This window comes from Pocillopora damicornis, chromosome 8 (genome assembly GCF_964200805.1).
Source record: "Pocillopora damicornis chromosome 8, jaPocDami1.2, whole genome shotgun sequence".
Lineage (NCBI taxonomy): Eukaryota > Metazoa > Cnidaria > Anthozoa > Scleractinia > Pocilloporidae > Pocillopora > Pocillopora damicornis.
In genome coordinates this window covers 4,668,578-4,690,541 of record NC_142677.1, presented here as the reverse complement: position 1 = coordinate 4,690,541, position 21,964 = coordinate 4,668,578, and the positions used below count along the sequence as shown (strand labels likewise).

General features: G+C 39.7%; 2 protein-coding genes and 1 long non-coding RNA gene across 3 annotated transcripts; all 3 read left to right on the top strand.

The window, feature by feature from the left end:
* The first annotated feature begins 1,774 nt into the window (after positions 1-1,774).
* LOC113685074 (cellular tumor antigen p53) lies at positions 1,775-10,436 on the top strand. Its single transcript, XM_027202537.2, has 16 exons — positions 1,775-2,104; positions 2,229-2,263; positions 3,569-3,621; positions 4,406-4,548; positions 4,758-4,806; positions 4,950-4,979; positions 5,409-5,478; positions 5,581-5,688; positions 5,975-6,085; positions 6,328-6,439; positions 6,924-7,048; positions 7,722-7,789; positions 7,951-8,030; positions 8,537-8,594; positions 9,205-9,242; positions 9,464-10,436. The coding sequence occupies exons 1-16, from the start codon at positions 1,812-1,814 to the stop codon at positions 9,720-9,722; spliced, it is 1,632 nt and encodes a 543-aa protein (XP_027058338.2). The 5' UTR covers positions 1,775-1,811; the 3' UTR covers positions 9,723-10,436.
* Positions 10,437-13,676: 3,240 nt separating this feature from the next.
* LOC113685268 (uncharacterized) lies at positions 13,677-15,421 on the top strand. The gene has a single exon (XM_089214341.1). The coding sequence runs from the start codon at positions 13,753-13,755 to the stop codon at positions 15,295-15,297; it is 1,545 nt and encodes a 514-aa protein (XP_089070467.1). The 5' UTR covers positions 13,677-13,752; the 3' UTR covers positions 15,298-15,421.
* Positions 15,422-15,549: 128 nt separating this feature from the next.
* On the top strand, positions 15,550-19,720 carry LOC149041069 (uncharacterized). The gene is made up of 2 exons (XR_016189100.1): positions 15,550-18,289; positions 18,981-19,720. It is a non-coding gene; the product is annotated as an uncharacterized LOC149041069 (long non-coding RNA).
* The last annotated feature ends 2,244 nt before the right edge of the window (positions 19,721-21,964 follow it).

Below are 21,964 nucleotides of genomic sequence, written 5' to 3'. Positions count from 1 at the left end.
ACATTTTAACATCAGCTTTGTCAAACAAACAGACGTGAGCAGATAGAAATTAATGAACGTAGTTCAAGATCCGTTAGTCATTCCAGCACGAAGCTCCCGTAATCAAACCTAATTATCGACCCTCTTTTGTCTATCAAATTAAGTCTCTACCATATTAGCGCGCACATGTTTGATTTTGTTACTTGTTTGATAGAATTGTGTCCTATACAGCTGTTGCACTACAAATGAGACGATAGGCATCACTTGACAACTCTAAGCAACTAAAAAGCTCAAATGAACTGAACTACGAGGAAAACAAAACTGATGAAAATTTGAATGCGTTAATTTATGTAACACTCTGCCACTCAGACGCTTCGGCGGTGATTCCAGAAGAAAAAAAAATCAATTAAACAAAGCGTTGAAGTAAGTGCGCCTCGGGGCTGTAATAATTGATCATTAAACTCCAGCTGTACTCATCGTCTTTACGTCCGTCTCGTTCTGAGAATATGTTATAATCTTTATGGTTACACATGTAAGTTGAGGCTTTCGTTTTAGGTCTTCAGGAGGCGAATTTAAGACGCGTCGTGCTGCATTTAGATATAAAATGTGAAGCGGGGAGACGGGGGGGGGGGGGGGGGAGAGGGAAGCCTCATTGTGATGACTGACTCACCTGAACCCTTTAACTTCAGGAACTGATTTTTCCTTTTGAAAGTCCGCGTGAATAAATAGATTGGGGTTTAGAGTAGCTGGTGATTTGCGAAAATGAAAATTGAGTGCATTTTGCACCGGTTTCAAGGAGAGGTTTTAAAGGGTTAGTTGAAGTTTTGGTGAAGGTCCCGCGCCCCCCTCCCCTCCCCCCTACCCAACCTCCTCCCATCGAAACCGGCGTGTTTTAAGTTTGTGCATAACAATAAGTTTTTTTGAGTATTCAACTCGATTCAAACAACACCCATTTCATAATTACTATTAAGATTACCATGGAAGCAAGTACTCATGATCATAGATAAATCTAAAATCAAATTTAGCAGCCCTCTTTTTGTTCAGGCTTATAGATAAAGAATTTGAATGCAACCCTTAATAACATATATCCATTGTGAACGATTCAATTAGTTCCTGTCCGAAAGATAAACACAAATTAATGTTAACATAGACGAGACTTAATCCAGCGTTTGTCATTTATATTGCATTAGCTTCCCTAGAGCCTGATTTTCAAACGGATTTTAACCAGTTTTGAGTTACGGTGTTATCAACTTCAATAGCTTGTTTAATCGAAGAAAGTTACGGCTGTCTTATTGCTTGTGCTTCGTTGCGACCTTGATGCTGAAATTAACGAAAAGCTTGTTCTTATCTGTCTTTCAATTTACGTCATTCGTTTTGCTTCTCCGTTGAGAAAGTTAAAACATTTGTTGAAGTCTCGTTTGCCTTTTAATTTGATGGCGCAAGATTGCCGTGTCTTTTCAACCCTATTGTTGCATCTAAAACAAACACGTTCTCTTGGTCGGCAAATGCTATTGTTAACTTTCGTATTGTTCTGAAAAACAAGCCTCGGAAACGCATTTCTCTCGCGAAGTGCTTACTCTTTCCTACGAACAAGCAACTAAGGATCTTCACACTTGTTTATTTATATTGTTCTTTTAAAAAGCTATCAAACATCCGTTTCTTATTGAGACCACTTCTGTTCGAGTCTTACAACGATTTTATTTCAAATGGCAAGCAGAGACGACAAAAGAGATAGACACAGACCAGATTTAAAAACACCTTTTCGCCGCCAGCAATAATTTTGTGATTTTCTTGTTCGCTTTTTGAATGGCAGGTGTCAGGAGAAAATTAGAATGAAACACAAAAAAGGCTTTATAATATTTTTTCTTCGTGGACATAATAGCCATCGGAAGCGAAAAAATACAATGGTGTCATTGATTTACGATGACCCGGAAGAGAAAAATAGTTTGATGAAAATTGGACGCTGCAGTTGTGCATCGGCATTCGAGCTCATCTCTCAGACAATCATGGGTGACTCGTACAACCTGGTCGAAAAAATCGATGCAGAGATGAAAACATTTCCCTGGAATTATCCAGATCAGTACGTCCTGTCAGAGTTTATTCCGAGTCCATGTAACTTTACGGGGTACGTGCAATTTCCAAACTTACATTGAGAAATTTAATATGTATCTTATCAGCGCAACTTGCTGAGGTTTAGATTACTTTTTCTAAGTTATTTGCATTAATTTTAAGTTCTTGCTATTTCTAAGGGAATTCGAAGGTCCTTTGAAAGTTGAAGGTTCAGGTAAGTTATGTTGCAATTTTTTCTCCTAGGATTAATTTAGAAGCCTTGCTAACGTAATGCATTCGCAGTTAAATTTTTTCAGTTACATCTGGTGTCTAATCTTGACTGTAGACCCGCGTTTGGATAAGCCTCAAAATCGCTTATGGTCTGAATGATTCGAATTTATTTACTTAAGATGGATATCATGGCCGAAAGATTGAAAATTTGTTTTGATTCTTCGAAAAAAGATTTGTAAAAGCTTACATAGTCAGTATCCAGACTGAGAAATTTGTTGAATCGGACAGTTCTTACCAGAGATGGTAAATATTTGTACTTTATTTCTTTTCTCTCGTGCAATAAGCCTTTTTATTCATATACAACAAAACAAAAACAGTAACAAAGATATTTCGCTGAACAGGGAAGTAACTACGGCGTTAGCAATAATTAAGCACGTTCAATCACTTTGGGCGAATTTTGATTATTTTGCGATTGAGAAATTGTCGGATTGCACGAACTTGATTTTAGTCGGTATATTTCTATATGAGCGGCGAGACAGAAAAAGGTTTGGAAAATTTCCCAGCAATTAAAATCGCCCCTTGTTTAAGAACGAGTGTTGAAATTTAACAGGTGTGCGTTAGTCTCAACAAACCGAAGTTTGATGAAATTATCAATTCTCTCTACGATCTGTCACTCATCATTCACGTTGTCTTTAAAGCTCGGTTTTTTATTCGAGCGCTTTCTTAAGCTGACGAGTGTTGTAATTCTCCTCACGTTTTCATTGAAATTGCTAAAGAGAATATAAGTTTCAATCCCAATTACAACTAAGAACTGAATGGTCTGATGATCATTAATCCATCTGATAAGCCTCGAATCAATTAAATGACGAGAATTATTTCAATGGGTGAGCTCGATTGTAGAGCCTACGCACAAAGGTGCCATTCGCGGCACCTTTCGTGCGCTTTGGTCCGTCAATAATTTTTGCATAAATCAACTTAATTTCCAAAAACATTTTATGGGGAAATAGCTCTTAGGGTGAAAGCACTTCTAGTAAGCAGCTTTTTTTGTTGTTGAAAGAAACAGTTTTCTCGTTTAGGGAGGAAAGCACAAGTTTTGTGGATGCAACGTTACTGATCCGTCATTTCATACTTCGAATTCTTGTCAGCATTCGCTTCTCTTTGTATTATTGAAATGATGCAAACAACACGCGAAAAGTTACTCGAGTTGTAAAGCGCAATGTCCTCTGAAATCCGCGACAGCTAAATACTGTGTTTTGATTGAACTGTCACTTAGTTATAGGTATTTACAAGGAATCTATTGAATTTTTAGATCAACTTGACACAGAACACCAACATGGAACGATGTTGTACCCACACGATCCGGTAAGCTCTGATTCTCATTGAGTGCGTGTTAGAAATTTTCTTTTCTCTCGTTCCAGTACAGCTTGTGATTAACTTTCAGAGTGAAAAGAGCCAAACATTCGGGATGACGGATGTTTTATTGGTTATTTCACTAGAAATTTAGCTTAAAGAAAGCTGTTTATTTTCCAAGCTACCAACTATGACACATTTCTTCCATTCCGCTCGACATAGGGGAGCGAATATATTTATTAAAAAGGCACGTAAATGGTAACTAGACAGAAACAGAGAGAAGGTTTTTCGACTAAGGATAAGTTTGGATCCTTTTGCGAGGAAGTACAACAGTACTTGAAGAACCCATTTGAGTTATAAAATACTTGCAGAGAATTGACTTATATTTTCCTTGGACTTCGAAATTGTTAAATGTTGTTCAACTGAACCAGTCATAGCAAAAAAAAAAATAGCTTCTTAATTCGAGTTTTGAAAGTGCCAGGTCGCAATTTTCTTAGTAGTTAAAAGTTAACTCCAAAGTTGGGAAGACCTCAAAATATTAGCGTTCTAAAAAAGAAAAACTTTTAGATGAAGGCAGAAAAAGAACCAGAATAGTTGTTGATTATAACAGGAATTTTTTCTTTCGATATAAATACAGTTTTAAGCATGCTAATGGTAAGAATTCTCCAAACTAAAATCATAAGAATCGTATGGGAGACAGAAAGAAAAATTGAGAAAAAAAACCGGGGGAAAAGTGCAGATAGTAGAAACAAACAATGCAAAAATTACTGATGGGTTCCTTGTTTGGTTATTTCAGCCTGAAACCTTGTTGCTCCCTACGAAAGAAACTGAAGAGTTCTCAGAATTCGTCGAGCCCCTGACGCCGACGCCTCTCAGCCCCAGGTTTCCTCCTCATACCCTCATGAATTTATCCCCGCCGCACGTGACGTCACCGAGCACGTGAGTAATGACATCTGTTTACTTTCTAGGATATGAGAAAGTTACTCTAGAAATTTAACCAGGTCTTACCTAAGTTTCCTTTTTGCATTCTTGCATCGCACCTCTTCCATCTTCCACACGTATCTCATTTATCGTAGTTTTTCATACTTCAGAAGTCAGGTCTGATTGAAATTTTTCCGATAAACAATAAATTTCTTCTTTTTGTTCAGGAATGAGTTTCTTGGTGACTTCAACTTCAGGATGATTCTTGAAACCCAGGTAACACTGTGCCCCTGATTTGTGACAGTTTTTATCTCAAGCTAGTTCCAGTTGCAACTCAAAAGTAACAGAAAGTTTTTAACTTTTCGTCGCCATTTTTAGAGGCGCTACTAATCACGTCATTTTGAATGTTCTCTTTACAGCCTAAGAAAGTTGCCAACCCGGACTGGATTGTGAGTATAAGGAATAAGTTGGTTTAAATTTTTCCAGGGAATTATTTTCTCTCTCGGCTAATTGACTCTTACTGAAAAAATTATAGAGAAGAGAGAGTAAAGTAACTTCTAATGTAACAAGTGTTGAATTACCAGGTTTGCGAGTTAATTACGAATTCGTCAGCTGATCGACTTTTATTTAAAAAGATACAGAGATGAGAGAGTAAAGTAACTTTTATTGTGTCAAGTGTTGAATAACCAGGTTTTCAAGTTAATTACGAATAAAGAATAGTTTGAAATTCCTAGACATCGTGAACACAGTTTTAATCAGTGAAATATTTATTTCAAAACGAAACTTTTGTATGACAATCAGGTCTTTGTTTCTCCGGTTCTCAAAATATCCCTAAAGAAATTTTAAGTTGTTTTATCTTACATGAAGTATTTCAACAGTTCTCAGTGAGTCAGAAGAAGCTGTATATTAAGTCAAAGACTCCTTGTCCAGTCAGGTTTTTAACCACAGGTGAGTGATACCGTTATAAGTAGTCAATTTATTTATTTATTGATTGATTTATTTATTTCAATAACTGCATATATCATGTTGGTCCATTTTTTTGTTACCCAGGCCCCCCGCCATCTGGAGCATTTATTCGCGCCATGCCTGTGTTCAGACAACCCGAGCATGCGAAAGATGTGGTGCGCTGCTGTCGAAATCATACCGCAGAACACTCTGGTAAGAAAAAAATTTACTTCTCATGTTTTTGGGGTTTGGCGGTAGTAATTTCTGAAGAGTTTTTCAGTGAATACGATGCGAAGGCCATGCAAACGTAAACATCGCCAAGAGTCAGAGATGAATTCAAGCAGATTACCTCCAGCTTTCTGCGCGGGAAAAAACCGTGAGAAAGAAAAAATTAATGTTGGACCCAGTTGAATGATATTTTCCAGATTCTTCTTGGGCAAAACTTATAACAGAGGAAGTTAATTAAGAGAATTCTTCAACTTGGTGCATTTGTTCTTAGGCCCAGCGACGGGACATTTCCTCCGCTGTGACAACCAGGAGGCTGAGTACGAGGAATGTCCTCAGACCACCAGGCACTCTGTCAGGATACCACTGCGAGGACCAGCTTCAGGTGAGCCTTACAACTGATTTCGCAAACTGAATAACAACCTAAAGTGTATGCCTGTCAGCTGTCTTATACGCGGACAGACGCAGGTGAAAAATCCACAATTCCCTTTAAGTTCTGCCTCTTACTGGTCGTAAAGGATGGAAATTGAAAATTGGAAATTGAAAAAGTGTGTTTTATTTAGGAATAGCTGTATTTGGTCATTTCTTAGTTTCAAACACATTCTAACTGAAAATCATTGTTTTCAGCTGACGACGCAGATGATCTCGGAGTACATGAACTGTTCTACTTCATCTGTAATAACTCCTGCGGGGGTCTGAATAGGAGACCTATTCAAGTCATCTTTACCCTGGAAGATCTGTAAGTTATGAGTCACCTGTGTTGAAAGCATGTGTGACAAAGTAACGTTACGCAACAGTCATTATTTATTACCAAAGGGAGAGGGGTCGGAGGATTTTGGTTGTGCCATGATAAAATTATACCTGACCCCTCACCCCTAAAGCTCTGTAATATTTCTATGACCCCCCTCCCCCCTCATTGATAGTCAATTGGCCATCAAGTTTCTACAGTCCCCCCCCCTCTAAATCTCCTTTGGCGACGACTGATTTACCCTCTGTTCCCCTTAAAAACCATGTGATCCTCTCAAAATTCCTCTGAAGCCCCTGCCCCCCTCCTCAGGCGATGTATAATGACTGGTTTCCAAAGACCAAAGACGGTGAAGATTGACACGGATTACAAAGTGACCCGATCCACAATTTTAGACTACATTTGTCAAGATGTGCAGGCAGTGATTCAGCTTAATTACCTGAATAAGAGTCGAAAATTATATTATTTTCCTATTGAGAACCGGAAGCGTAGTCCTGGGGAGATGTTACGTCAACGTCAGAGTCTGTGCATGCCCAGGACGGGACTCAAAGCAAGAAATAGAGGCGATTAACCGTCCTGGCAAAAGGAAAAAGCCTAAAGCAAGTGAGTTGGTGAACATTAGCAATTTGAATTTTAGAGTCAATTTCATGGCTTCGGTTAAAGTCGATTTAAAGTCTACATGCACTTTTGGTGCATGGAGTTAGATTTCTCGAAAGAGGCGACTGCCATCGTTAGCTCCTTTAATTCCAAAGAACCTGATTTTGTATTGATGAAGTGATTTTTGATTTGGCATCGTAAAGTTAAAGCCAATGTACTTACTACAGCCAATAAAAGCACTGGTAGATATTACAACGAGCCAACGATAAGTCAAAGTAGACCAACGTAAGCGGCGTAAAGCGCGGGAAAACGCGAGCAGCCAAGTCGCAATTGGTCAGTTAAGATTGGTTAGTGTGAGTCAAGATTGGTCGGCCTGAGGTATTTTTATCACTCAAAGACAAGAGCAAAAACCGAAGCAACTCTGGATTAAGTGGGGTAAGTTTTTAAATAAACTGTGGTGCTACGTCGTTGGGAGAGTATGACAAGGTAATTTGGTTTTATCAACTGAGTTGATAACGTAAATTGGCCACCGTAAAGACTTAAAAAAAACTGACGTTTCGAGCGTAGCTCTTTGTCAGCTTTTAAACTCTTTGCAGTGGCCAATTTACGCTATCAACTCAGTTGATAATACCAAATTACCCAATTCTGGATTAACCTAGGTTTTTCTTTCTTTCTGTAGATGGAAACGATTTACAGTGTTTTGGCTCGAAGATGTCCAAGGAAGACAGCACAGTTTACAACCTTAAGGTAAATTTAACGTAAAAAGAGAAAAAAGTCTTCGTGCATGCGCACTCTGTTTCTTTCTCTATACATATGTTGAAGCATGCAAAGCTACCTACATATAATTTTAAGCTTACTAGCCTGGCTGTGCATGGCATTACTGACAGTTTTCAATGTTTTTTTTTCAGATCTGCGGATTCAATAATTATCTGATGATGAAGAGGATCGCCATTGCACTAGAATTATTTGCAAACATGGAAAACAAATTGTGAGAACAAATTTATGATTCTTTTAATTCGCTTTTGCTCTGAAACGTCTTCCTGGGTTTTTGTCAAATCAAAACACAATTTACAGTTATCTAAAACTCGATTGTCTTACAGCCATACGCAGAACTGCAGAACTGTTTGTCTCTCGATCTCGGACTTTCAAGACTGCCACAAGAGTGTAATTTAATCTTTTCATTGACGACCTGTAATTATTTATCGACGGAGTGGGGGTAGGGGAAGAGAATTTTAGCTATGTCCCAATTAAATTAACCTGAACTCACCCAAAGGCTCTGTAACATTCTAACGAACCCCCACCCCACTCATCGACAGTAACACATGTTCCCCCCTGTATACTTTGTCAGCAGCGCTTGAGCCCTCCTCCGCCCCACCCGAAGACAAAGTGAACCCTCTCCCCAAAAAACGCCCTTCGACCCCCGGGTAATAAAATAATGACTGAGTCAATCTTCTGTCATTGAATGTGCTAATGAGCAATTGTTGCTTTTTGCAGCACCGCGATGGAACCACAAGATTTAGAGATGCCAGATCTTACCGAATACACCCCTGAGGTAATTTCGCTGACAGAGACATTATTGTGGCGAAAGTTTCTGAATCGTAATAAACACGACCCGTGAGGAACACGATACGACACGACCCGACCCAAACCTCCCTCATTTTCTCTCCGCCACTAAGATCGGGCCAAACCCAAACCTCGACCCAACTCTCCCTCGCTTTCTCTCTGCCGCTAATATCGGGCCAAACCCAAACCTCCCTCATTTTCTCTCCGCCACTAATACGGGCCAAACCTAAACCTCCCTCAAACCTCGACCCAAACCTCCCTCATTTTCTCTCTGGCACTAACATCGGGCCACAAACCTCCCTCATTTTCTCTCTGGCACTAACATCGGGCCACAAACTTCCCTCAAACCTCGACCCAAACCTCCCTCATTTTCTATCTAGCGCTAATATCGGGCCGTTTTAGTATTTCGCTCCGTTTTACAAAGTGAGTGCCTGGAACAGCTATCTCAAGCCAAGAGATTTGATTATTGGCGATAACATCTATTGACTGTATCTGGTAACTGAAAACGTCTACCAAGCTCAGATACTACCAAAAGTTTAAAAAAGGGAAGCAGAAATTTAAACGGAAATTTACTTTAACTACGTTTTTCACATTTTCAGGATCAGGACAATTCAGAACCGGACTCCACTATAGTAAAGTAAGTATGCGGAGAAGGTACTTCTTAAAACCAACATGACCGCTTAGAGTCCATAAATTATTGTCTAGGGTTAAATTTAAGATGCGTGGAAAGTCCAAGTAAGAGATTGACTCACATGACCCGGCCGGGACTAGAGCCAGGGCCTCTCGATCCGAGGTTTAACACTCAAACCGTTAAGCCACTGCATAACAAATCTTTTTGGTAACGTGTTCTCACCACAGGTTGTCGATGAACGAGTCGTCTCCTCCACCAATCATGATGAGCCAGGAATCTTATCTTCATCCAACGCACACGGAGAGCTGGTACCCAGTCACACCACAAGATCAAGACAGCCAAATGCAATCCCAGCAGTACCCGCAGCAGTGCTACACGTATCGCCGTAAAACGATTTCCGTTGTCACCTTTACTGAAGAAAAAACTGATAAAATCATGAAAAAGGAGACAAAAGCAGACCCCGATCGAAAGAGAAAACTGGCATAAACTTTAGATATAAAACGAGGGCGACCTAGGAAAAGTGAGGTATAATTTTTTTACAAAGAGCGTTTTAAGGAAGACCAATGCATAAGCATAATCTTTGCTCTGTGTTAGTTTTTATCATTCCTAAAAGTTAATGCAAGTTTTATTATTGAAATAGTGCGCTTAAAAAAACTGCTACGGCAATATTTAACCGACCAAAAGGCACCCGACAATGAAAAGAAATTTTTAACCCTTCAATTGTTCATTCGCTCCTCTAATCGCTTTACGCTTCCTTGCAAAATAGAGAATTCGGAAATAGACCAAGACAAAAATCTCTACTGATAATTTTAAGCGTTCTCGTTACTTGTTTGCTGGATTGTGTCTGTTTATCGTAGAGAGAATTTTCATGTAAATCATTTCTGGGAGGTTACAGGTTTAAATCAGTTGAAATAAAAGGTGCAGAAGTAAAGGAAGTTATTATATTTACAGGTTAGTACAAGCTTCAAGTGATCATATCGTAAGCAAACGATTTCGTTCGTGAAAAATGTTATGGGAAACTTAAAAATCGTAACAAAAAATAAAAAGAAGCAGTTATGTAAGACAGAGAGTCAGGGGGAAATTTGAAAGACTCCTAGTTTGTATAGTATGGAGTTGGGCAACAATCGATTGAATATTTTTGTATGAACCATTTATTTACAAACTATCTAATAAAATGAGGTGTTTTCCGTTTAATCTTAATCTGTCTAACCTTACTTTCTTTCACTGTATCCGGCTTGTTTACTGTGCGGGGAGTAACGTATCTTGAAATACCTACCGAGTGAAAATAAGTAAATAGTTTTCTTTTCTTGAGACTGAAATATGTTGTAAATCGTAGCCAATAATTTCATTAAGTTATCTGTTGTCTGTACAGTTTCAGCTTGTGTTGTCATTTTTTCCCAAGGCTTAGTTATATTCGAAAGTATTTGATCTCGTAACCAAGTCCTACTTGTCTAGTCGGTCGTCGTAGAACTGGGAACGAGACTACATAGTTGCATAGCTAACGCATCATACAGATAAAGATAAAATGATGAAGTACGACAGAGAGATGAGAATTATTCGCTGCACAACTCAAGCATCAAAACTGAAGCCAATTCCAGACAGTCAATATGTGAGACCATGCGATCCTAGGAAATATTTTATATTAAATTTGATGTTGCTTTTCGGTCAACTCAGAATATCGTATTTCCGCGATCAAGCGCCCGGGTTGCTTATTTAAAATTTCAGCTAAAGGTGCTTGATCGAAGGGGTGCTTATTAAGTTTTCTTTTCAACGAACTGAAACTTTAATAGTCTACTTGGCTAAATCTTAAAAAGAAAAACAACTACAACATTTAGTCCACCTTAAGTCACTATGGAGGTAGGAATAGCTATTGTCATCGGCCCAAAATTGACCCACTTTCGAGTAGAAAAACACGTGCATTTTAAAACATTGTATAATTGCTGGCCGCCCTTTGCAAAGCAAGGCCAGAAACTACCAAAACTTACGTGGTCCGAGAGTTTAAAAATTGACGGGGAATTATTTATGTTTATATTGAAAACTCAACGTTGCTAACGCTCGCATATTTTAAGCTGAAGTTGAGGTCTGGCGCCATTAGACACGGCGAAGACATCTACCCATTCCGGAAAATACAAAGAAATATAAATTCAGTTTTAGCGAAGCTTTGGCGTTGTCGTCCTGTCTGCATTTAAGGTCTCTAATCTCAGACTCGGCGGAGCATTCCTCTTATAATCGTAGCTAAGTCTCTGTTTGCTGCCTTAAAGACCATTGTTATCTGACAAACCCAACCATTCTCTTTTCAGTACTGATTGCGGGTAGCTCTGGTCGTAATCGATACTCGACATGATTCTATCCCCATCTTTCACGGTCACGAATTGTCTACTGTTAAAGATGACAATAAACAATCCTTCCATCAATCTATATAGCCACGTTGTCTCCAATGCTGAGACACCGGCAACATTCCCTCCACTGCTTCTTCCAGTTCACTACTAAACAATGCTTTGCCTTTAAAACCTCAGGTCCGTCCAAATAAGGGGCTGTATTGACGTCGATGTACGGGGGCACAAGAATATGTCCCCTGAGCACGTCCATGAAAGACACGAAAAAGGAGGGGGAGGGAAAGAAGAAAAGGGAAAGACCCCCCCCCCCCAAGAAAGAAATTTCCAGCCACAAATGATCGATCCTTAACCCTTTACTCCCTCATATCAGCATGCATATTCTCCATACTGTTCTCTCTACATTTCCTAGGGTTCTGACAAGGAGAATTTGTTCAGCAATCAAGGGTTTCTTTAGTTGGTGATCATGTCCTTTATTCTCATGACCTTCATGTTTGATTTCGGGGTGATGTTGTAAGGAGAAATTAGATATTAGTCACTCTTGGGGTAAAGGGTTAAACCTCTGGCTTGAAAGAAGAAGTACAATCCATTGCGCCAAGTATGTAGAGCGTCTATGAAATTGATTACGTGCATCGAGGGAGCAGCAGACAAAGAGGATAAAGCGTGGTAAAGTTTTAAAATTCGAAGTCAGCTCAGTGGTCCCGACATCCCACCCTTCACTACAACACTTTCCGAGTTGACTGGCTCACAGCCACTCTGATCTGCTACCAAATGTGGTTTGAACGAGGAGCGTTACGATTAAGAGATATTCTAAAATAGAAATGAACGATTGTAACCGGCATGAAAGCGTTCATCGATCCCAGAAGAAAATTAAAATTGCCATAGCTAAGTTATATAAGATAAATTGCTTGTATGATCAATGGCTCGCCAAGTCTGTCAGTGTCAGATTGAAATGATGAAAAGCTGGAAAATTGGCGGAATCAATGTTACCAAATTGAGACAAAAATAATTCTCTCATAACTTTGTTTAACCTGTCAAGAAGACCGAAATGGACTTAAAAAAGAGCAAGCCTCGTTTTGCCTGGTCTCCATGGTACCCAAAATTTCCCTCAGCTACGCACAGCAATTGAGTGTTTTTCGTTCCCGAATTGTCTGAATCGCTTATTAGTCAAATGATCCTTCTTAACGAATTTAACTAGAAAAATTGAACAGTGTCACACTGAAAAAGTGCTCGCCTTTTTCGAGAATGAAAGTTAAAGCCGGATAATTGACCAAATCAAGGCGTGAAAATTATTGACAAAAGATCATTTATTAAAACGTAGGTTTTTTCGAGAGGTAAATAAAACAATCAGTAAAATTACTTTTTATATTTTTTTTTTCCAAGAAAGTTATTCGAAACCCATAAACAGTGTTGATAAGACATCAATTAGTTAGTTTTCAAGCTGTGTTTAACTTTGTACTATGATAGCAATTTTCTCTTGGACTTGATGAACGCGTTCACACAGGTCACATTCAGTCATTCACATTTGGTATCTCTCAGTCTTAACGATGATAAGTCAAAACACATTTTGAGGCTAAAAACAATAATCACATTCCGTTGAAATCAAATTTCCTGGATTGTCGCACCCTCAATACCGCAATACCGCACCCGGTAAAATTTCCGCACAGCCCCATACTATTGTAAAACAAATCTGTTTTCCCAATGGCGATCTATTGTTTTTGTCATTGTTTTCTCTATCCAAGAACTGAATGCATAATGTGGTATGGGGCTGTGCGGAAATTTTACCCTGCACCCTCATGGTATTTTCCCTCATCAAAATAAGCATTTGTGGTTCTCCTAATCTGCTGAAATAGAGTTTACATCCAAATCCGTCGACGATATGGATATATTCAGAAGAGACTCCCCCGTCATAACGGTGATCACGAATGGAACCATGGTTACACCGCTTATTATACAGAAGGAGGTTAATTTTTCACGGGGAACTGATCAAATGAAAATATATTCCTTAATTAACGTTTGTTAAAATCATAATGCTATCACACCTAAGGCGCCAGCTCATCCACTTTTTCTGGCTCTAAATTAATTGTTGAAAGCTGGGAAATTGCATCAATAGTACCAAATTGTGACAAAAAAGTAATTGTTATCGACTATTTCTGATCCCAAGGAAGTGAGCTCCTCGCGCAATGGAATGGAAGCGAAAATATTTTTTATGTTTGTCGTCTCTGATACTATATTCGTATCTTTGTTATTTGTGTTCCGTTGGTTTGAACTTGAACTGGCGAAAAAATGTCAAACGCAATGACTCTGAAATAGAAACGCAAATACTCAGGATTTGGAACTCAACAAAGTTTAACGTTTCTAATTCAAGTGCGTTGCTCTCTCGGAGAGATTCAATGGCTGTCATTCATTCGGATCTGTCTTATTCCATTGTGGTGAATAACAATACTCGCTATCTGTTGATTTTGCCCTTTTCAACCAAAGAGCTGGAAATTGATCGTGTACTGGAGGACAAAGACAAACATTCCGTGAGGATGTTGAGTGATTTTCTTCGTTCAAGGAAACAATTTCATGGTGCAACTTGTATGCAACAACAGGGAAGCCATGAAATGAAAGCCTCTGGAAATTTCACGTTGGATCAATCTTGGTGTCGTTTTGTGAAAAAAAAGTGGAGCGTTCACATTAGGAATACAGGCCCTGTAAAAATCCTCACGCTACAAAAGTCTCTCTGGCTTGACTCCGACAGTGAAACTGGGACAACTGACGCGCTTGTACAAACCTGCAATATCGTGCAAGGTCCATTTGTGATAAGGAAGAATGAGTTTCAGAAAATTGGGGGACTAATCGACGGTTTTGGGAAATTATCCTTATTGGAGTTTTTTCTACGATCAAAGGGCGAATTGAAGATTTCAAAGCTTGGTTCTTGCGCGTGGACACCCAAAATCAAGCGTACGGATCGAGGAAATTTGAAAGGCTCAAAGGAGGTTCCTGAATATGCAAATTTCGCCAATAAACATACGGTACTTCGGATCGTAACGGAGAATAGAATAGAATGGACGGCTTGTGTCGCAAACTGGAAGATGTGCCCGGAGAAACCCTACGTAGAGCCAAGAGGTCTACCCGGCGTAGCTGCACCGATCTGTTGCAGCACTGTTTTATGGAAAATGCTGAGCGACTTTGTAAGAGGGCTAAACAAACTGGGGCTAGAATACCGAATTGTTGATGGCACCTTGTTAGGGGCTGTCAGGAGTAAAGCGATCATACCATGGACATACGACGTAGATATTGCATTAGCTGCCTCTGTGTATAAAAATACTTCAACGTATACTGCTCTTGAAAAGGTTCTCGAAAACCAATACTATATAGGTTGGTCTTTCATGAACATGCCCAGGGGGCATATTCTTGTGTCCCCGTTCATCGACGTAAATACAGCCCCTTATTTTGACGGGCCTGAAGACTTAGAAGGCAAAGCATTATTCAGTAGTGGTCAGGAAGAAGCAGTGAAGGGAATGTTGCCAGTGTCTCAGTACTGGAGACAACGTGGCTATGTAGATTTTTATGAGGCAGGTCAAGCCCTGATGGAAGGATCGTCCATTGTCACCATCAACAATGAACAATTCGTGACCGTAAAAGATGTGGATAAGATGTTGAGTACAAATTACGGCAAGAACTACCGGCAACCAGCACTGAAAGGAGAATGGTCAGGTTTGTCAGGTCACAACGGTCCCTGAAGGAAATAACTTAGATGTAGTCTAGATTCTAGGAATAATGCGGCGACGGGTTTGCGTCGGATTAGGAACCTTAAAAGGAGAAAGGACGGCAAAGCTGAGGAAACATCGATTAAAAAGAATGTATAATTTTCTTTACAATTTTACAAATAGGTGGCTATATCAGAATTGGTCATCATGGTTCGCGCAGGTTTTGGTGATCTCGGGAGTTGATTTGCTGAGGGCGACTAAAATATGTCTATTGTTTGAAAACACACGTGCTGATCTGCACGGCTCTTTATTTAGCAGACAGAGGAGCCTATTACCCGGAGCCTCCATAACAATTGTACCCTAGAGTCAACCCTGTCCCTTTTTATTTTTAGAACTGAGATATGTGTGGGTTCTTTAATTTCCACCGAACACTCGCTGACGTTAGCATAACAATCTAAAAAAAAATGGTAAACTTTCCGCGCTTTTCGCCATTATTGAAATACTTTCGTGCAGCCTGCATGTAACTTAAACAATTGGGGGCCACAGCTTTTTTATGACTAGCTATTATGTAAACATCCGCGAAATACCCCGTGGGAGGTGCTGCTAGAAATAAAAGATACGGGACAGGGTTGACTCAGAGGGTAAGTATGGAAGAAGGAAGCTCCGGATAATGGGCTCCTGGCAGACATAACTAATTGATTGATCATTGATCATCTTGTTTTATTTTTGATCAAATTCGGAAATAACGGGCTCCTCCGCCAAAGTGAAAAATGCGTTATGTCACCGCTGAAAGTAAAGAAAGACTTATGTAATCTTCTGGTTAGCAACGCACATGGCAGCTAAACAAAAAACATGCGCAAATGAGTTAAGTTTGATAAGCTACGCGCCAATAACACAGCGATTAAAAGTGCAGCAACCGCAAGTGAATCAATTCTGGCCTGCCGTGCGCCAATTTCCTGCACAAAATTTCAAAGGAAAACATACATGTTAAAAAACAACCGCTGTTTCGCAAAATAAGCGAAGGAAAATTTAAACGGTTACAAAAATAATGAAAAGAAAAAGGTGTAGTAAAAATGAAAACTTGGGAGTCTCTACCATTTTTTCTAGCGAGAAAAAATTAAACATGATGATCAAATAAACGCGTGAGAATAATTGACAGAAAAAACGTAAGCTTTTTGAAAGGGATGTAAAACAGTCCGCAGCCATTTCTTATTTGTATATATCATAAAACGATTGCAAGTGCTAAGTAGTGTATGCGCGTGTGTGAAAGTGGAGGCAGCTCTATTTCTTGCTCTCTTGCTTTGTCAGAGCCTTTACACTAAAGTGACATGTAAAGCAGCAACGTGCTTCCTCCACAATTGTCGGTCCTTTGCCATGAGCTTGATGTCCTCCCAGGTCTTCCCCATCTCCTTAATTTCTCTCTTTACCGTCCGCCGCAAGGTGTTCTTTGGGCGGCTACTCTTGAGGTTCCATCCAGGCGTCCAGTGTAGAGCGGTTTTTGCGATAGAGTCTTCTTGGTGGGTGACGTGTCCAATCCGCCTCCAGCGTCTCCTCAGCAGGATGGTCGCCATTGGTTTAGTTATTGAGTATGAACAGGGTTCAATCAGTTCCTGAAGAGCAGTTCCTTCTAACAGCTTTGTTGTCAGCATGTTTCCAATGAAGGTTAAGTCCAATCAAGGAGGATTCAGTTTCTTGGACCTCATCTTATTGATATAAGCTTCATTCGATCGGTTGATAATGAATTATTGTGACAAGGACCTACCTGACACTCCGAATATTCCTTTTAAATCACTCTATATGATCCCAGATTAGAATGCCCTCTTAACGTACAAGTTAAACCGCCTTAGAGCAGAGGGTAGTATTGGCCGCTGAAATCTCCTGAGATCGAAACAAGACAACAATAACCTATTACTCGGCGCGCTTTTTCTGGAGCCGTTAAAAACGTTGATTGAGCCCGCGCAACCGAAATCGGATATAGGGCGATTACCAAGGGCATAGCATCGACCGCGTTTCTCTTGCAAGCTAGTACAATAGATTCTAATGAAAAAAGTTTAAGGACTGTTTTGGAACTGCTCAAACCTCCAGATAAGTCTTTCGCTTCCAAAGTTATTAATTTTGGTTTTGTGAGTGTTTACACGAAAATTTAATATGAATTATCGCAACTACGAGAACTACCTACTCCATCGCTCCAGAATTCAAGAGAAGGTGATTCAGTGTCAGTCCTCGGTAAGATAGGAAACATCAATGAAATATCAACGGTTCACCTCAGCAAATAAAGTCTCCTGGCTGAAGGGACAATCGCAGATCTAACAGGAAAGATAACTATCAGCCTGTCGGAAGATAATCTCGCTTTAATTACCACGGCCGTAGTTTACAAGATAACAAACATCCGTGTGCGCTTGTGGAATGGTGCCAAGAAGTTAACTACAAGTCCAATTCCGTCATCTCTGCCATTCAAGATGACAACGTCAAGGGCATAACCATGGAAGAGCCTTCATGAAGTTCCACAAGAGCATAACTTGCCGTTATTTGTTCTCTTAATAAAAACTGTGGAGAATGTTCAGCAATACCCTCTTTGCGTACACTGTTCAAGAAAGCTTTTGCATGCCTCAGCCAGTTTGCTAGTGAAATGTGATAAATAAAAAAACACCATGGTTCTTGCCAACTGCAACAAAAGAATGTACTGTGCAAGGTGAAGATGAAAGTGACGTCATCGTCACTGCGTTGGAGCAGACCTTGAAGACCGTCGTTCCAAGAGTCGAAGAAATGTCGGAAGAACAATCGACTGAACATTTGCTGTTATTAAACAACATCACCATTGGGTACAGTTCAGACACTTACTGTACATGTGTCTGCCGTCGAACTTTGAACCCGTGGACATTTTAAGTTCCTTGGGTATAAGCTCATTTAGACTCATTTAAGGGCATTGAATCTGCTAATAAACAACTATTTGCATTTTCCTGGCAGCACTGCGATGGAACCACAAGATTTAGAGATGCCAGATCTTACCGAATACACCCCTGAGGTAATTTCACTGACAGAGAAATGTTGGTAGCGAAAGTTTTTGAATCTTAGCCTGTTCCAGGCGTTTAGTTACTGAAACGAAGTGCGTCAGAAAACGGCACGATATTAGCGAAGGAGTGAAAAAGCGAGCGAGTTTTGGGTCAGGTCACGTAATGAACACTACCCGACCGAAGCCTCCCTTATTTTTTCTAGGCCAAACCCAAGCCTCCCACATTTTCTCTCTGCCGCTGATATAGGGCCGTTTAGTATATCACTCCGTTTTACAAACTGAATGCCCGGAACAGACAATCTCAAGCCAAAAGGTTTGATTCTTGGCGATAACATCTTGTACCTGATAACTTAAAACGTCTTCAAAGCTCAGATACTACCACAAGTTTAAAAAAGGAAGCAAAAATTTCAACAAAAATTTACTTTAACTACGCTTTTCACTTTGTCAGAATCAAGACAATTCAAAACCGGACTCCACCATAGTAAAGTATGTATGCGGAGAAGGTACTACTTAATACCAACATGACGGCTTAGAGTTCAAATATTATTGTTCAGAGTTAAGTTTAAGGTAGAGGAAAAGTCCAACTAAGAGATTGACTCGCATGACCCGGCAGGGACAAGAGCTAGGGCCTCTTGATCCGAAGCTCACACTCAAACCATTAAGCCACCACATTACAAATCTTTTTGGTCACGTCTCCTCACAGCAGATCGTCGATGAACGAGTCGTTTCCTCCACTAATCATGGTCAGTTAGGAATCTTACCTACATCCAACGCACACGAAGAGCTGGTACCCAGTCACACCACAAGATCAAGACAGCCAAGTGCAATCGCAGCAGTACCCGCAGCAGTGCTACACGTATCGCTGTAAAACGATTTCTGTTGTCACCTTTGCTGAGGAAAAAACTGATGAAATCATAAAATAGGAGACAAAAGCAGACCCTGATCGAAAGAGAAAATTGGCATAAACTTTAACGAGGGCGACCTAGGAAAAGTTAGGTATCATTTTTTTCAAAGAGCGTTTTAAGGAAGACCAATGCATGAACGTAATTCTAGCTCTCTGTTAGTTTTTATCATTCCTAAGAGTTAATGCAAGTTGTTATTGTTGAAATACTGCGCTTAACAAAACTGCTACGGCAATATTCAACAGACCAAAAGGCACCTGACAATGACAAGAAATTTTAACCCTTAAACTGTTCATTTTCCCCTCCAGTTGCTTTGCACTTCCTTGCAAAATAGAGAATTTGGAAATAGACCAAAACAAAAGTCTCTACTGATAATTTTCTCGTTACATTTTTGCTGGATAGTGTCTGTTTATCATGGATAGAATTTTCATGTTAATCACTTCTGGGAGGTTACAGGGTTAAAACAGTCAAAATGTAAGGTACAAGTGTAAAGAAAGTTGTTATATTTACAGTTTAGTACAAGCTTAAAGCGATCATATTATAAGCAAGCGATTTCGTACATAAAAAATTGTAATGGAAATTCGAAACTTAAAAAATGTAACAGAAATAATTAGAGCAATTATGTAAGACAGAGAGTCAAGGCGAATTTGAAAGACTTCTAGTTTGTAGCCTTAACGTCGATTGAATATTATTGTGTGGATCATTTATTTACAAACTATCTAATAAAATGAGGTGTTTTCCGTTTAATCTTAATCTGTCTAACCTTACTTTCTTTCAATGTAGCCGGCTTGTTTCCTGTGCGGGGAGTAACGTATCTTAAAATACCTACCGAGCGAAAATAAGTAAATAGTTTTCTTTTCTTGAATCGTGGACAATAATTTCATTAAGTTATCTGTTGTCTACACAGTTTGAGCTTGTATTGTCATTTTTTCCCAAGGATCATATATATTTGAAAGTATTTGATCTCGTAACCAAGTCCTACTTGTCTAGTCGGTCGTCAAAGTACTGGGAAAGACGAGACTGCATAGTTGCATAACTAACGCACCATACAGATAAAGATAAAATGATGAAGTACGACAGACAGATGAGAATTCTTCGCTGCACAACTCAAGCATAAAAACTGAAGCCTATTCAAGACGATCACTTCGTGAGACTATGTGATCCTAGGAAATATTTTATGTGTAATTTGATGTCGCTTTTTGGTCGACTCAGAATATCGTTTTCCGCGATCAAGCGCCCGGGTCGCTTACTTAAAATTTCAGCTAAAAGGAGGGGCACTTATTGGAACGAAGTTGCTTGATCGAAAGGGGTGCTTATTGAGTTTTCCTTTCAACGAACTGAAACTTTAATAGTTTACTCGGCTAAATCTTATAAAGAAAAACAACTTCAACATTTAGTCCACCTTAAGTCACTATGGAGGTAGGAATAGGTATTGTTATCGGCCGAAATTGACCCATTTTCGAATAGAAAAGTACGTGCATTTTAAAACATTGTATAATTGCTGGCCGCCCTCTGCAAAGCAAAACCATAAATCACCAAAACTTACGTGGTCTGAGAGTTTAAACATTGACGGAGAATCATTTATGTTTATATTTAAAACTCAACGTTGCAAAACATTGACGGGGAATCATTTATGTTTATATTTAAAACTCAACGTTGCAAGCGCTCTCATATTTTAAGCTGAAGTTGAGTTCTGGCGCCATTAGACACGATGAAGACATCTACCCATTCCGGAAAATATGAAGAAAAATAAATTCAGTTTTAATCGAAGCTTTCCTCGGCGTTGTCGTCCTGTCTGCATTTATGATCTCTAATCTCAGACTCGGCGGAGCATTCCTCTTATAATCGTAGCTAAGTCTCTGTTTGCTGCCTCAAAGACCATTGTTATCTGACAAACCCAACCATTCTCCTTGAAGTGCTGGTTGCCGGTAGTTATTGTCGGAGTTGATACTCAACATGATGCTATCCCCATCTTTCACGGCCACGAATTAGTTCACTATTAAATGATGCTTTGCCTTTTAGGTCCCACGGCCCACAAAATAAGGGGCTGTATTGACGTCGATGTATGGGGGCACAGAAATATGTCCCCTGGGCATGTCCATCAAAGACATAAAAAAGGGGAGGGGAAAAGAAGAAAAAAGGGAAGACCCCCCCTCCCAAAAAAGTTTCCAGCCACAAATAATCGATCCTTAACCCTCTAATCCCTCATATCAGCATGCATATTCTCCATACTGTTCTCTCTACATTTCCCAGGCTTCTGACAAGGAGAATTTGTTCAGCAATCAAGGGTTTCTTTAGTTGGTGATCATGTCCTTTATTCTCATGACCTTAATGTTTGATTTCGGGGTGATGTTGTAAGGAGAAATTAGATATTAGTCACTCTTGGGGTAAAGGGTTAAACCTCTCGCTTGAAAGAAGAAGCACAATCTATTGTGTCAAGTATGTAGAGCGTCTATGAAATTGATTACGTGCATCGAGGGAACAGCAGACAAAGAGGATAAAGCGTGGTAAAGTCGAAGTCTGCTCAGTGGTCCCAACATCTCACCCGTCAGTACAACATTTTCCGAGTTGACTGGCTCACAGCCACTCTGATCTGCTACCAAATGTGGTTTGAACGAGCGAGCGTTACGATTAAGAGATATTCTAAAATAGGAATGAACGATTGTAACCAGCATGAAAGCGTTCATCGATCCCAGAAGAAAATTAAAATTGCCATAGCTAAATGGTATAAGATAAATTGCCTGTGATCGCTCGCCAAGTCTGTCAGTGTCAGATTAAAATGATG

What these genes read in the sequence shown, in the direction of transcription:
- LOC113685268 (XM_089214341.1), top strand. Translation starts at nt 13,753, where the DNA reads ATGGAATGGAAGCGAAAATATTTTTTATGTTTGTCGTCTCTGATACTA.
- LOC113685074 (XM_027202537.2), top strand. Translation starts at nt 1,812, where the DNA reads ATGAAACACAAAAAAGGCTTTATAATATTTTTTCTTCGTGGACATAAT. An exon ending in GGATGATTCTTGAAACCCAG is followed by an intron (nt 4,807 to 4,949) that starts GTAACACTGTGC and finishes TTCTCTTTACAG; the next exon opens with CCTAAGAAAGTTGCCAACCC. An exon ending in GCACAGTTTACAACCTTAAG is followed by an intron (nt 7,790 to 7,950) that starts GTAAATTTAACG and finishes TTTTTTTTTCAG; the next exon opens with ATCTGCGGATTCAATAATTA.